Source organism: Bufo gargarizans, chromosome 2, assembly GCF_014858855.1.
Source record: "Bufo gargarizans isolate SCDJY-AF-19 chromosome 2, ASM1485885v1, whole genome shotgun sequence".
NCBI classification, from domain to species: Eukaryota; Metazoa; Chordata; class Amphibia; order Anura; family Bufonidae; genus Bufo; species Bufo gargarizans.
In genome coordinates this window covers 391,053,972-391,070,753 of record NC_058081.1, presented here as the reverse complement: position 1 = coordinate 391,070,753, position 16,782 = coordinate 391,053,972, and the positions used below count along the sequence as shown (strand labels likewise).

The 16,782-nt window shown below is 44.5% G+C and overlaps 1 protein-coding gene across 3 annotated transcripts in view; it reads left to right on the top strand.

The window, feature by feature from the left end:
• The first annotated feature begins 3,774 nt into the window (after positions 1 to 3,774).
• Positions 3,775 to 16,782, top strand: part of RGS14 (regulator of G protein signaling 14) — a 200,798-nt gene continuing 187,790 nt past the window's right edge. For 2 of the 3 annotated variants that reach the window (XM_044280804.1, XM_044280803.1), the window contains exons 1-2: positions 3,781 to 3,916; positions 9,110 to 9,131. In XM_044280804.1, coding sequence (XP_044136739.1) covers positions 3,872 to 3,916; positions 9,110 to 9,131 — 67 coding nt within the window. In that variant the 5' untranslated portion in view covers positions 3,781 to 3,871. Of the gene's footprint in view, positions 3,917 to 9,109; positions 9,132 to 16,782 lie in introns of all 3 variants that reach the window. The other variant, XM_044280805.1, reaches the window with a different exon arrangement.

Genomic DNA, 16,782 nt, shown 5'->3' with positions numbered 1-16,782 from the left:
TTCTTGTTATTCCTATTATTCTAAGAATCATGTATTGTCTATTTTGATGAAATTAAAATAATATATATTTTATATTGGGCATTCATTTACTGAGACCCCAGCCTGTACCACGGACAAGCACGAGTCACACTTAGGTCCCCATTTCACCAACTCCCCCTTGGACCAATCTATAGTCGGGTTGTGTAATCGGAGCCAAGGCAACTCTACAACAGGTAAGTTCTCCAGGACTAAAAGGGAACATCTCTCAGAGTGGCACACACCCACGGTTAGAGAAACCTCTGAGGTACATGACCTCACCATACCACCAATCAGGGGAGTAGCGTCAATCGCCATGACATGGATAGGTGTAAGTAGAGCAAACATAGGAATACCCAGTTTAACAGCATACTCAGAGTCAATTAAGCTGGCTGCTGAGCCAGAATCAATAATGGCCTTACCCGGCCATTTATTAACCCCCAGAGATATTGTTATGGGTACCAAAAGTTTTCATCTTTAGGTTGCCTTACTTTAGGAGACTTGACGGAGAGGACCTTCCTAGGACACTGGTTGATCCAATGATCAGGATCTCCGCAGTAGAAGCACACTCCACGTCTGCGGCGAAGATTCCCTCCAGTCATGCCAACCTGCATGGGTTCTTCGGTTGAGACCTCAGCGTTGTCTCTGAGATAGGCCTCAGGCTGGACCACCACCTGAGAAGAGAACTGTTGCTCCTGTCGTCTCTCTCTAACCCGTCGGTCAGGTCGGACTACAAGGGTCATCATCTCCTCTAGGGTCTCTGGAAGTTGATAACTGACTAGAAGATCCTTTAAGTTATCAGACAGACCTGATTTAAACTGACTCTTAAGGGCTGGATCGTTCCATCCTGAGGTGACACACCACCTTCTGAATTGGGTGCAATACTCCTCCGCAGGTAGATTGCCCTGAACCAGTGCCTTTAGAGCCGTCTCGGCTACCAGAACCCTGCCTGGTTCATCATGGAGGGTACCCAGGGCCTGAAAAAAAAACTCCACTGATGTTAAACAACTAGCGCCAGCAGGTAAAGATAATGCCCAGTCCTGGGGATGACTCTGTAGTCGGGAAATAACAATGCCCACGCGTTGACTCTCGGGGCCAGAGGACACGGGGCGCAAACGGAAATAAAGGGTACTGGGAGCTTAATCTGGGGCTCTAAATGCGGCCTAGAGGCCTGAGGAATGGAAGAACCTTGTCCTAGCTCAAAAGAACAGAGTTTCTCTCCTAGCTACTGCACCATCTGCGTCAGGTCAGTCAGGGTCACCCGAGGCCCCTATCACCAAGGAGACGAGGATGCTGTGCGCGTCCTTGCTCCTGCACAGAAACGGGACGCCGGCGGTGTTGAGGAGAGCGAGAGCCTCGGCGTCCCGTGACAGTGAGAAGCACATGCGTAGAAATGGGATCCACAGAAGTCTACGGGCCCGTCTCGATTCTTTCATCAGCAGCGAGAAAAGAGAGCATGCTATAGATGTGCTTCTCTCCCCTCGTTCTAGGGATTGGTGGGGGTCTCAGCACTGAGACCTCTATCGATTTAAAGTTTTATATGTATCTATGACATATCAAAATTGTATTTAAAAAGTTAGTGACTTAACTATGCAAGAAACTCCTTTACATAATTCACCAACTAAACCAAGCATACACATACACATCAATATTTATTTAAATTAAAATAGTAAAAAAAAAAAAAGCAAGGTCCACAAAAAACAAGGACTGCGGATGTTATTAAATTGTAATGTAAATGATAACGTGACTACAAAGCGATAACAACACGTTCACAATAATGACCATACGAAGCGCAAATGCTTACAAATCAATACAAATGCATCTCTCATAATTCTAGAGTTTATCAATAATGTGTTGGAATATATTAAAAAGTATGCGTAATATGTGACTTGTTTTAAGTGGCCAGCTATTCTTCTAGGCATGAACTGTAGGGTTTACATCCTTTTTTTTATTATATTCCAACACGTTATTGATCAGCTGTAGAATTATGAGATATGCACTAGTGTTCTGGCAGGCAGTTCTGCAACCCAGTAAATATGTCGAGAATAGGCTGGACAAATACCAAAGGCATATTTCAATGCTAGTGTGAAACTAGCCTTAATGGGGAAGAATAGATACTGGTTCCTTGTCATTCACAGTATTTAAAAAATCCCAGAATGAAACCTTAAAGACACCAATATTTTTCTGTCCTATTGTAACAATTTACTAATAGTGTTGAGCGTGAATATTCTGATCGCGAATATCGGCACTTCGAGAATTTGCGAAAATCTAAAATATAGTGCTATATATTCGTAGTCGCGAATATTCTAGATATTTTTTTCATCAGTAACCTCACTTCTTGCTTGTGGGCCAATGAGAAGGCTGCAATATCTTTGTCTGAGCTTAGCAACATCCCTAGCAACCAATAGGAAAGTTGCCTGCCCCTTACTATATAAGAACCTCCCCAGCAGCCCTTGTATGCAGAATTTTGCAGATCTGAGAGAGAGAGAGAGAGAGAGAGAGAGAGCGCAGTGACATTGCTGTGCTCTGTGCTTTCATCTGGATCCTATTCCTTATCCAATTACATTAGATAGTTAGTGGGAGATAGTCAGTGTAGGTTAGATAGTGATATAGTGTAGCTGGTTCCAGTGCAGGATGTTAGGTAGTGTGATAGGAATTACTGTGCAGACATATGTGTTACATACATGCTACAGACATAGTGCTGTGATGTCACAACAATACTTAGTGCACCAATCAGTAATATCTACTCAGACCTGATAAAATGTGAAGTTGCATTTATTGCGGCAAAAATATGCGCATCATTAGTTCCGATTTGCGCAATCACGAATATATTGGAGCACTCTATAAGGAGTTCTTACTCACAGTCTTGAAAGTTGCTGCCAACTATTTTCTCCAGTCTCAGGAAACTTCTAGCAGCTTGACAAATGTAGCAAAAGTGAGCCACGCCTGTATTGCATGCAAATTGCATTGCTGATTTTCGCAATCAAGAAAATAATGGAATTTATGGCGAATATTAGGCCATAAATTTGCGAAATATCGCAAAAACGAATATTGCTTATGCCGCTCATCACTATTTACTAATTGCATATAATATCATGCATGTTGCTATAGAGGGTGCAGATACAGCAGTCATGCATAGGACCTGGTCCCTGAGGGGGCCCAACGGACCCTCTGCTACAGATGTTCCATTGATTCAATATATTTGTGGTAGTGACACACAATAGAAAAATAACATGAGCCTTAAAGGGCTATTTTAACCTGAAGAATGTATCACCCATGCACTGGATTTGTAATAAATGCTAGATTGGGGCCAGAGAAGGAAGTGGCATAGTTCGACCGTTCCTCTATTCAAACTCCTCCTAGCTGCATACTTGCAGCTGGCTTCAACCAGGGACTGAGGTCCCCTGAACTAATGATCAGTGGAGATCCAAGTGGTTGGGATCCCACAAATCCCCCAAAAACTTTAATAATATAAATGTAACTTTCTATTCTTTCAAAATAAATGACCATTGAAAACGCCATGTTTATGATTATACATTTTACGACTAAATTGAGTTTTATAACTAATTTTCAAAAATTATGGTCACCTTGACGTCAGAGAAGATGAGCTTTGACATGGTGTTTTGACCCCCAGCTTTCACGATGACATCTGTATACATTAAAAAATAGTTCTTCATTTGAGAACTCAGCTTCCTGCTGCGGTTAGTTTCTGCAGCAACACTTCCTGTGGCTTTGGTGGAAAGAGGTAGTATGGCTTATGGGGATGCTTGAGGTTGATAGGGTTGGGTGGTGCTGTTTTCATCCAGGCTCACTAGTTCTTCAGAAATGACAAACATTACAAAAAGCGTATGAGGGGATGCCAGGGAAAATGAAATTTCTAGAGGTTCCTCATGGCAGACTGGTAAGTGGTTCATTCTTACTGATGACAAGCCTAGCCAGATAAGGTCACTACAGAAGATATATCTGTTGACTTTGCCTTTGTTGCTGTTTCTTCACAAGACATTTAATTCATGTTAATGAATGCATGTCTCCATCATGCTGGAATGCACTATTTTAGGAGATGTGGGTTAAAGTTAAGAGTTGCAATTTGGAGCACGTTAGATATTTGTAATAATTAATCCCCTCTCGTGGCTCTTGTTGCTCAGTGTTTATGCTATCCAGCCTGGTCTGCCTATCTTCCAGTAAATATTACCGCCCCATATAAATAGGCAGATACACAGCTGTGCACAGCAATACATCCCTACACTATTTCCTGCTTGTTTTATTGCTATCTAACTATACTATGGAGGTAACTAATCTCATAGAACACATTTCCAAGGAACAGATCAGAGTAGATCGTATCAGTAAAACAATATCACACGTTCTTTCTGATGTAAAAGATGTAGAGTGAAATGCATGCACCTCAAGGATTTATATGCGAGGAGTTTTGGTACAGTATTGGCTAGCTTAAACTCCACCAATCATTGGCATTAGGGGTGCAACTAGCCATTCTGCTGCCAGAGGCAAAAACTGAAATGGCTCCAAAACTCCTCAACGCCAATCTCTTAACCAAACCCCTTCCCTCCAGCCCTATTGTTAGAGACATACTTGGAAAATATTACATACAGAGCTACAAAGCATACAGGGTAATAGAGCGCCACATACTGTGCCCACTGTGCTTTCCATTACTATACTGCAGAAACAGATAATCCCCCTTCTGCTGGCCCCTCTTGCCCCTATCTGGTGTTGCCTGAGGCAATTGCCTCACATCGCCCCATTGGTGATGCACCCCTGATTGGTATGGGGGTCCCAAATCTTCTGTTCCTCCTCACCAGCATGTCCTCTACAGGAAGGAGTTTACATGGAGGCTGCCGCTCCATTCATCTCTATGTGAAATATGAAACATCTGAGTAAGTGCACGGCTAGTAATATGGAGCAGTAATGTTCACCCCAAATTCGTACAAAATCCTCCTCTCTGCAGACCTGCTGGTGAAGAGGAGGAACGTGATGATAATATTCCACTCTAATACATTAGGATGTACTCATATCTGCATCAAGGATTTGGTTACAGATTTTTACAGAACTTAAGCATAATGGATCTTATTGGATATTTGTGACTTTTTATCTGTCAGTTTTTCATGTATTTGTCCTGCATAAAGTAATGTATAAGCCTTCTGTCTGCCAGCTGAAGCCAACTGTCTTCTTTGTGGATGGGGGTAACAGTAGTAAGTATATAAAAATGACGTAGAGAGAAAATCTAGTGTGAACAGAGCCTTATGTTATTCAACCTAATAAACACAAACATTTTCATTTAAAAAGAGGTTGTTGTTCCAAGACAAAAAGGGTTGTCCCATTATAAGAACCTATCCTCCATACTGTGATTGGCAGGGATTCAAGGTCTGGGGCCAATGAAAATGGGGGCCTGTGTTCCTCTGTTTTCAGCTCTATGGGGCTGCTACAGATAACCACTTGTACTTGGCCATCTATGGCAGACCCATTTAGTTGAATGAAGTGGTCGACACACATGCATATTAATACTACAATATGGGTCTACCAGAGATAGCTGAGCACAAGCGGTTAGCCATCTCTAGCAGCCCCATAGACACATTTGTGTCCACCACTCCATTCAAACACAGGCCTCCGTTCTTATCCTGTTTATAGGGTATATGTTCTTATGATAGGACAACCCCTTTAAAAGTTTATCTGTGACATTGGTGCCCTACCCTTAGGAGGTCTGAACTATGAGAACCCACTGATTAGCAGAATGAAGGGGTATGCAGTAAAAGAGTGATGTGCCAGGATAGACCATGAAATGAAATTCACAGAGAGGCCCTTGGTTTTTGTGAAACACATACAGCTTTCTTATTAAGTGCAGATGTCTTATTATTGTATGTGCCTTATACAAGGTAAAATGGGTAGAAACCTTAAAACAATAACATATTTACCATTTAATATTGTCCCAAAATGGTTGGTCAAATATCTGTACACTAGGTAACTTACAACCTATCATTGCTGTTCAGCGCAAAATAAATGATAGTTTGCTGTTGGAGTACGATGTAGCGTAGAGTGACAGCATGATCTAGTTCAAGGATAAGCAACCTCCGTCACTCCAGCTGTTCTGAAACTACAACTCCCAGAATCCTCCTTTCACTTCTATGGGAGTTACAAGAACAGCCGAATAAGGCCCCATGCACACGGCCGTGTTTCACGGCCGTGTGCGGGCCGTGGAACCGCGGCCTGGATCCCTCCTGCGAGCAGGAGCGCACGGCGTCACTGGTTGCTATGACGCCGTGCGCTCCCTGCTGCCACCGCAATACAGTAATACACTGGTATGATCTATACCAGTGTATTACTGTACTGTGCCGGCAGCAGGGAGCGCACGGCGTCATAGCAACCAGTGACGCCGTGCGCTCCTGCTCTCAGGAGGGATCCAGGCCGCGGTTCCACGTGAACAACGGCCGTGTGCATGGGGCCTAAGTGTGCATGCTGGGAGTTGAAGTTTCATAGCAACTGGAGTGCCAAAATTGCAGATCCCTGATCTAGTTAAAGGCACTGGGTGTAGCGCACTAGCACTATGAAAACGGATATAAATAACAGATCAGTTCTCAACAAACAAGACTGTCACTGAAAATATAGAATTAACATTTAACCTTTAAAGAGCCTCTGTCAGCAAGATCGACCCTATTAAAGTAGACATATTGTCTGGTAGGGTTGATTATGCTGATTAAAACAGTAACAGCTTGAATACCTTGTAGCAGAGATACCTTGATTTTTATGTTTAAGCACATTAGGTAGTTCGAGCACTAGGGGGGGGGGGGGGGGGGGGGCAGCAGCTCTTGGAGCATCATTACAGCTAAGCCCTCCGTCACTCAGTTTACTCTCCCTCCCTTATGATTGACAGGGCTAGACAAGAGCCCTGCCTGCTCACTCCTGCCGCTGTGCCACCGATATGATTCTTCCTTGTAGATATTATTGTAAATTATTGGTGTCAGTGTGTTGAAGCAAAGCCATGCATTCTACTAGGTATGGATAATTTGCTAATTGGCTTATATTTGGGTGCCTGTCTGTACAGAAAGGAGAGAGTGCTGTGTGGGGACAAGCAAATATGATCATGTGATCATATATGACCATGTGATCCTCCCAGCAGCTGTGCTCCTCCACTATGTGTGAAGCCACTGGTGTTGTCGAACTACCTAATTTCCATAAATATAAAGATCAAGATAACCATAACCATTCAAGCTACAAACAAAATAAATATATTGTTTCACCCAGCACGATCAACAATACCAGGAAATATGTCTGGTTTAATAGGGTTGATCATGCTGACATCCTAAGAGAAAGATACTAGATCCAGTTACATAAATGGAGAGGTTAACATCTAGCAAACATAAAACTATGTGCCGTGGGCAATCCACAGGTACTCTTTCATGCACAGGGATAATTAACAATGTTCTATAAGCCTTTTGATACTAGGAATTAATAACATTCATAAAGGCAATTAAAGATAAAAGGATGTGTGCCCATACACATTAGAGAGCTGTTGGCCTAGTATCCACTTCCCCTACAGAAGTGCCCTTTCCTTTCTGCATAGCATGCATCTATTTCAATGGGGAGAGGCAGGGACGAACTGTGAACTTGAAGTGGTCCTGGAAAAATGTCCCATGTGGTACGCAGGTGCAAAATAACAGACGGTGAAGCAACACAAGTAGATAAGGCCGTATGCAGGCTGGGACAGCAGAAGTAGGTTCGGATTATCAAAGTGGCTGATGCTGGATAATAAATTTGGCCACCTTTACCCTGGGTTCAGACCTGAGCGTTTTACAGCGCGTTCCTACGCGCTGTAAAACGCACAACAGGCAAGAACCAATGATTCCCTATGGGAATGGTTCTCACCTGGGCGTTTTACAGCGCGTACGATCGCGCTGTAAAACGCCCGACGCTCAAACAAGTGCTTGAGCTTTTTTTTGGGCGTTTGTCGCGCGTTCCCGCACATAGATATTCGGGAACGCGCGACAATGTGTGCACGCCTGTCTCTGTATGCGCGATTGTAAACGCCCATACAATCGCGCATACAGAGCGCTCGTTTCAGAACGCTCAGGTCTGAACCCAGGGTTAGACTTTCTAGTCTGTTTATACCAACTATTCATTGGCTTACTTTACACCTGAAGTTGGTGCCAAAATGTTAGTGCTCTTTGTCCCAACTTAATTCACACCCCCTTTATTGTAGCATACACCCTTTCTGTGTTTTTGTTTCAGTATGATCATACTTGCTTTGACCACTTACATAATATACTGCACTACTAGTAGGCTCCTATACTTGGCAGACCTGTAAAACATTGTTAAAGGGGTTATCCCATGATTTATGTAAAAAATGAAAATCAGACATCATATAGTACACGACATTACCCTACTAACAAAGCTAGAACCAGCCCTGTACCTCACATGGGTCCAGAGATCTCCCCATTCACTGCTCCAATTGGTCTGCTAGATTACCTTCAGCTTTGCAGGTTGGGGGCCATGACCTTTTTGCTGCAGCTCTCTCCCTGTAGCTGCCACTGCTTGTTACAGAACATATGGCTGGAAGCAGTTGAACATTGAGTGTTTTGTGGATTCGCTAATTGTGGATCCACAAAACATGGATACCGGCGGTATGCATTCCGCATTTTACAGACCGCATATGGCCGGCACTATGATAGAAATGCCTATTCTTGTCCGCGATCTTTCATTGAAATGAATGGGTCCGCACCCGTTCCGCAATTTTGTGGATCTGAATGAGCCCTTAAACAGAGAATGTCTGACCATCTCAGTGAGATGGACAAAAATAAGAAAAATACCAAACAGCAGATGGCGTTAAACAGATACATTTTATTGAACAACTCACCGGCTCTACTAAATTTTTAACTACAAGCAATTACAAAGGTATTCAGATCCAATTGCTGGTTTGAAAAATGTAGAATAGCATATCTTTCGTGACAACCTCTTTAAGTATTGGCACTGTTCGAGGGAAAGGGGTGGTTATTATTGCAGTGGAGTGACAATTATTGATGTATATGTATAACCAGCTGTGTATGCATGTATGTACATCATCAGTTACAACTGTATTATTCCTTTTCAGGTTTTGGCAGTATCTGATGGAGGTAAGTCACCTGAATTAAAGCACTGTGCTCCCCGTAGCATGCTGGGCTGCACCTTTTTGCAGCAGAGTTAAGGCAAAACTGTTAGGGAGTTAAGTGTTTCCAGCCTTATGTAAAGAAAGCTTAGTGGTTGCACAATGAAAAGTTATGTAACTTTCTAATATTCTTTGAGTTTTAACGCCGTACTACTTCCAGTTAGTGATGGACGAACATGTTCGCGAACCGCAAATTCGTAGCTGGTCCCATAATTACTAGAAGTGCACAAATAGTCCCACAACATGGACAGTGACATACCAGATGTATTATTCGAAATTGCGATCTTACCGCTGGTCCAGTGGCGTCACGACTAGTATCAACTAGCGTGGGTGGGGCTAAGCTCCATTCAAGTAAAACAGAGCTTAGCCCCTTAGCGTGACGTCACTTGGCCAGCGGTAAACAGCGAGAAGGCCGCGGCGCTGCCCACCGATCAGATGCTGATGATCTATCCAGAGGATAGATCATCAGTTAAAACAAAGTGCAGAACCCCTTTAAGCAAAAAGCATAGATGTGGTATGCAATAACAAGTGCTCAGCGGGACTAAATCAGGTAATCAGAAACCATATGTCCTACCACAATCCGGGGGGTTCCAGTGCACATCCATGAATCCCGGAGGGAAAGCAAAAACCATCTATCCCTGGGCTAGATGATGATGTGGTATTGAAGGACAGGGTGGGCAAAGAACTGTCCCTGATATTGCCCTACAGGGGGGTGCTATTCTGGCCCTGATAGCCTAACCACAGACCACCCGCCCTGATAAGAGCGACCGCACCCAGAACCTTACCCTATATAAAAATGGCCCTAGTAACCCCCTAGCCCTCTGACTTCCAGGTGATCACTATATAGATCTATGTGTTTTTGACTCATAAAAGTATATTATAAGTATATCGCACCCCTCTGTGTATCACACCTATCGATAGCACACCTATATCAGTCCTTAAAAAGACTTTTGTGGCCCTATTAGCTAGCGTTTGGTGTCCCTAACAGCCTGTCCCTACTCCACACAGCAACCTCTCCCTACACTGGCAAAACACTGAATGTAAAATGGCGGCCAGATCAGGTTTATTTATAGGGTAGGGGGTATGTCCATGTGCTGAAATGTCTCAATTGGCTGTCCTGTGCCACCTGATGGATGTGTCATAGGTCAAAGTTCATCATAATGTAAAAGAATATGGCAAGCGCAAATTTCTCCATATGTTTGCATGTTCGACGAATCGCGAACACGCAAAGTTCGCCATGAAACGACCGCCGAGCGAACCGCAAGGCCATCTCTACTTCCAGGATCTCTGCTTGCTGGCAGTGTTTAGAGATTTTCTTTTTTGGGCTACCTGCACATGTTTCGGAATTGCATAAAAAATTTCTACAGTAATTCTCCAAGAATCCATAAGGAAATATGCAGTTGAAAAAATCCATACCAGAACATGTAGATTTTAGTGCAGATTCCATTGCAGATGTGGCATTTGGTGTGGCAGGCGCAGCACTATGAAGTGCCTTTTGCGCTGTGGCATTAGAAGAATTTTGATATCTATGACTTTTAGTCTAACCAGACTGTCTATTACTCTGTAATTCCTCTAGCACTGTTCTATGGAAACAGTAGGTTTAAAGAGTACACCAAATGCTTGCAATAACATCTTTATTAACTTCAACTTTTCTTAATATATAACACTGCCGCCTCCGCAGCAGATAATCCATGCACATAACACGTGTTGAAAAGATATCGCCAAATGGCAGTATGATTAAGATGTTGGTTCAACTGTTCAATCTTGTCATTCAACATAAAATGGTTGATATATTTCTCTCTTGAGTATCTGTACTCTCACTTTAAGTTATTTAAGCACTTTATGATCTCTCTGAGAGGTATATCTGAGATTTAACAGTTCTACTGGCTAAACTGGGTTTGCAATTTGCAGTAACTATTTGCAGATGATCTGGTATGGTTGTATGCAATTTGGATTGCAATATGAATTTGAATTTGGATTGTTAACTTTGTATGCTTGCAATTTGTATTTGCAATTTGGTGGAACTGTAAGTCAACACACATATAACTGGTTCTAATCACTATACTAACAGTAGGAACATTATATAACTGTTTTAAAGACCTATTTTGGCCTCTCTGCTTCCATACAAACACAGCTGTGGAGTGAATGTCTCCTCAGCTCCTGTCTCTGGTGAATAATGATTCCAGCAGCTCCTGCTAGGGGAATTCCCAGACATGCTGTGTGTGAGGCTAGCTGTGATTGGTGAAAACTCTTGCTGTGTGAGAAGCTGGCTGTGATTGGTCTAGACTTCTGCCCAGCAACAACAGATTAACAATGTGCTTTTTGTTGTTTCTGCTGTGTCACTGAGCTTACCTTACATAAAAAAAATGAATCTTAAAGCCATATTATCTTTTTCTGCTTCTGTGAACACAAAATATAACAGTTATATGACATTCAAAACATGATGTCACAGTAAATAACTCTGATTTTGTCTTTAACACATAAACATAGGAACTGTATTAAGACTATTGGCAGGTCTAGCTGTTTACACATATAAGCTATACTAGCAACCTAGCACAGGTCCTAGCTGGCCAGGTACATTTGGCTAGTGTGAAACTACAAAAAAAATAGAATACTCACATCCCCTGGTGCTTCTGTAGCTCCATTGAACTACTACAATACCAGACTTTTTATAGAACCTGGTCTCCTGCAATGACATCTCACCCCATGTGACTGCTGCAGCCTAAGATTTCCACAGCATACATTGCACAGCAGAAGATCGAACCACCGTAATACTACTGTCCTGTATATTGCAATATAATGAATGAATGGAGTTGCATTGTGACTCACAAGTTTCTATGACCCTGAATCAGTAGTTGCAAAAAAATTCAAATCTGCTGGATTTCTTATGACTGTGGTTTGCAGTACGTACTGTAGTGGGTCACAGTGCCACACCATTTACTTTCCATATGCTGCCATGTTCAGTAAAATAGCTGACTCAATAACTAGCTGCAGACTGTCTAGAGACAATGGGATGTTTTGATCCACACGACAGGGAGATGCAGCAGTGTCCGTGCAGGGACCCAGAGCGACGCGGGTGCCAGGGAGCAGGTACGTATAATCAGTAGTTGCAAAAAAATTCAAATCTGCTGGATTTCTTATGACTGTGGTTTGCAGTACGTACTGTAGTGGGTCACAGTGCCACACCATTTACTTTCCATATGCTGCCATGTTCAGTAAAATAGCTGACTCAATAACTAGCTGCAGACTGTCTAGAGACAATGGGATGTTTTGATCCACACGACAGGGAGATGCAGCAGTGTCCGTGCAGGGACCCAGAGCGACGCGGGTGCCAGGGAGCAGGTACGTATAATGTATATGATGGGCCTGGGCATTGGGGGGATCTTTTAGAATTTGGATAACCCTTTTAAGTTAAACCAGAAAACTAGCATGAAAAAGTCACAACCTGCAGGTTTGTTACTTTTTTAACATCCCTTGCACAACTTTGTTTTTTGCGCAAGTGGCATCTCTCCACTAGTAATTTTGGGCAAGCATGCTCTCGGCCGAACACCGCGTGTGCTCAAGCGATGCTCCCCGCACATTTGTAGGCTGTTATGTAGCCAATAAGCATGCACATAGGTACTGGCACTCACTGTAATGCCGTAGCCATGTTGGCTACTGGCATTACAGTGATTGGCTGGCCGGATCGCGTCATTGGGTTCTATATAGCACCTGATGACACGTGTTCGGCTGAGTCTTAGTCAGGGAGAGCTGTGCTGAATAAGGGACAGATAGTGTAGGCAGTGAAATAGTAATATTTTAGTGAACAAACTTGTTAGAGACCCAAAAGTCCTTTTAAGGACTATAGTTGTATCTGGCTGCAATATATATTATTAGCGCAACCTGCTCTAAATTGCGTGCAATTGTTAGGGCTGCTTCTGATAGTGACACAACCTCTTCTATATCTTTTATTTTACATTTGCGCAACCTAAATATCTGTGACATTCAGCCCAATTGTTTGGCCGCTGGTGACAACGACATTACCAGCGATACATCTCCTGTATAACGTTTGCGCATCCTAAATATCAGTGACATTCAGTGTACTTTTTTCATAGACGCTGCGGACAGCAACATTATCTGCGGTACATCTCCTGTTTAACATGTGTGCCTCCTAAATATATCTGTGACATTCTGTGTACTTTATTTGCGCACACACTTACAAAACCTGCGCTACTGTACGTGTGACATTCTTGCAAGCATATATACCATTTAATATGAGCAAGGTGAGCAGTAAGGGACGGGAAAGTGCACGCAGAGGCCGTGGCCCTGGCACAGTGAAACTGTGCCTGCTGCCAGAGCACAAGAAACACACTCATCCATGATAGCTAGCTTCATGTGCCAGTTTGCAGGGCGGCACAGGACACCACTCTCAAAGTCAGACCAGTGCGACCAGGTGGTCAGTTGAATTGCAGCAGATAATGCTTTCAGTCGGTTAAGCACCACCCTGTCTTCCAGAAAGTCCAGTCTCAGTAGCCAAGAGTCTGGTCAACAGAATCCTCACCCTGATACTCCTTCCTCCCACCATTGAGAGTCTTGGCAAACAAGTGATCCCACACTCGGATATTCCGAGGAGCTCTTTTCATCGCCATTCCTTGATTTGAGCATCTCGACAAGCCCGCTTGAAGAGGGACATGAGGAAATATTGTGCCCCGATTCCCAAACTCTTGAGTATCCACAGTCACAAGAAGATGGCAGTGGGGAACGGCAATTAGTGTTTCACGAGGTGGATGATGATGATGAGACACAGTTGCCAATAAGTCAACCACAATTAGTGTCTCAAAAGGTTCATGATGAGGATGAGACACAGTTGTCAATAACTGAGGTTGTTGTTAGGTCAAGTCAGGAGGATAACCGGAGTGAGGAAGTGGAAGAGGAGGTGGTGGACAATGAAGTTACTGACGCAACCTGGGGTGGTGGCAAGCCGAGCAAGGACAGCAGTACAGAGAGGGAGGGATCCGCAGCACCGCAACAGGCTGGATCAGGCAGTGGGGTGGCATAAGGGAGAAGGCGGGCCACACCAAACAGGCCCACAACTGTTCCCAGGAGCTCCCCCTTGCGGCAATCTCCCTTGCAAAGGGGTAGGTGTTCCGCAGTCTGGTGCTTTTTTTAAGGAAAGTGCGGACGATAAAAGAATTGTCATTTGCAACCTGTGCTTTACCAAAATGAGCAGGGGCCTGAACACTAGCAACCTCACCACCACCAGCATGATCCGCCACATGGCATCAAAGCACCCTAATAGGTGGGCCGAACGCCTGGGTCCACAATCAGTGTCTGCTGGTCACACCACTACCTCCTCTTCCCCTGTGTTATGTGCTGGCCAATCCCCTGTCTAAGATGCAGGCCCAGATGCCTCCCACCATGCACCTGGACCTTCGCAAGCACCATCAGCTAGCGCATCCACTTCTTTGTCCCAGCGCAGCGTACAGATGTCTATACCACAGGCCTTTGAACGAAAGCGCAAATACCCAGCCACCCAGCCACAGGCCATAGCACTAAATGCACACCTTTCCAAGTTGCTGGCCCTTGAAATGTTGCCATTTAGGCTTATGGACACTAAGACTTTCCAAAGGCTGATGGTGGTGGCTTTCCCGCATTACTCTGTCCCCAGCCGCCAATATTTTTCACGGTGTGCAGTCCCAGCCTTACACCAACATGTGTCCTGTAACATCACCCGTGCCCTGACAACGCAGTTATTGGGAAGATCCACTTAACGACTCACACATGGACAAGTGCTTTTGGCCAGGGACGCTACATTTCCCTAATGGCACACTGGGTTAACGTTGTGGAGGCCAGGAGCGAGTCATACCCTGGGATGTCACAGGTGCTACCAACGTCAAAGATTGTGGCCCTACTTCCATCAGGGTTTCCGCCACCACCTACGTTCGTGGCTGCAACCGCCAGTTCTCCTCTTCCGCCTCCACTTCCACCTCTGAATTATCATCTTGCAGCATCAAGACATCAGACATCAGTCAGTAGCTGGAAGCAGTGTAGCATTGCAGTGGGGAAGCAGCAACAGAGCTGTGGCAGGGGATAAGAGACCAGACTGAGCTGTGGCTCTTGCACTCAACCTACAACCAGGCATGGTTGTGTCTGATAATGGCTGTGACAATGCTGCAGCAGCGCTTGCAATTGCCAGCTCACCGACTGTTGTGCGATGTGAGCACGTGCTGGAACTCGACTTTCCACATGTTTAACAGGCTTTGTGAGCAGCAGAGGGCAGTAGTGAAATGCCAGCTGCAACATGATCGTCGCCCTTCCAGTCAGCTTCCGCTCTTCACAAGTGACGAGTTGGCATTGATGTCTGACCTCTTTGAGGTTTTACACAACTTTGAGGAATTAACACAGATGGTGAGTGGCTATAACGCTATTATCAGCGTAACCATCCCACTTCTGTGTTTACTCAAACGCTCGCTGCTCACAATTAAGGCGGACGCTTTGTATGTGGAAGAGGTGGTAATGGGGAAGACAGTACACAGGGGAATAGCCAGACCACCCTCAGTTCGTCTTCTCAGTGCGAATTGGATGATGATGAGGAGGAGGACCTGGAGACGGTTGCCTCCGCTACAGAGGGTAGTACCCATGGAAGTTTTATTCCATCTGTTCAGCGTGGATGGGTAGAAGAGGATGAGGAGATTGAGAGTCATCTTCCTGATGAGGACAGCGAAGTCTTGTCTGTTGGGTCTCTGGCACACATGGCTAACTTTATGTTAGCCTGCCTTACCTGTGACCCTCGCGTTGTATGCAAAATAGTGCAATAACAGAAGGTCCTTGTGGAAAAATTGCTCCAAAAGTTTCCAGCTGACAACACTGGCGCAGAGTACATAGTTCCTTGGCAAACCAAGGAGGGGATATGAGGGGAACACACAGCACTTCCAACAGAGGCAGGGCAACACTCTCCAAGGCCTGGGACAGTTTTATGACACCCTGCCAGCACCCTCAACCTGATGTGCGTCCTAGTTTCACAAGGAGGGAATAATTTTGGAAGATGGTGAAGGAGTATGTAGCAGACCGTGTCAGCATCCTCAGTGATCCCTCTGTGCCTTACAACTATTGGGTGTCCAAGCTGGACACATGGCACGAACTGGCGCTCCACACCTTGGAGGTGCCGTCCTGCCCCGCCACCAGCGTTTTGTCAGAGTGTGTATTTAGTGCTGCTGGGGGCATAATAACTCATAAGCGCATCTGCCTGTCAACTGAATATGCTGACCGGTTGACTCTTATAAAAATGAACAAGGCCTGGATTGCCCCTGACTTCTCTACTCCACCAGAGGAAAGCGGCTGAACATAAAGGCACTCTAAATGTGGCTTTTATGGTGTATTGAATACACTGAATTCCCATGCACCCCTTCCACCACTAAAAAGGATATATGGTTCAATTTCCCTTTTCTCATCCTCCTCCTCCATTATATCAACATGCTTATTTGGCTGCTCTCGCTCCTAATGTTTTAGAGGATCAGCTCAGCAGCAGGCCCTCAACCATAATGTTTTAGAGGGTCACCAGCAGGCCCTTGCCCATAATGTTTTTGAGGGTCACCAGCAGGCCCACAATCATAATGTTTTTGAGGGTCACCAGCAGGCCC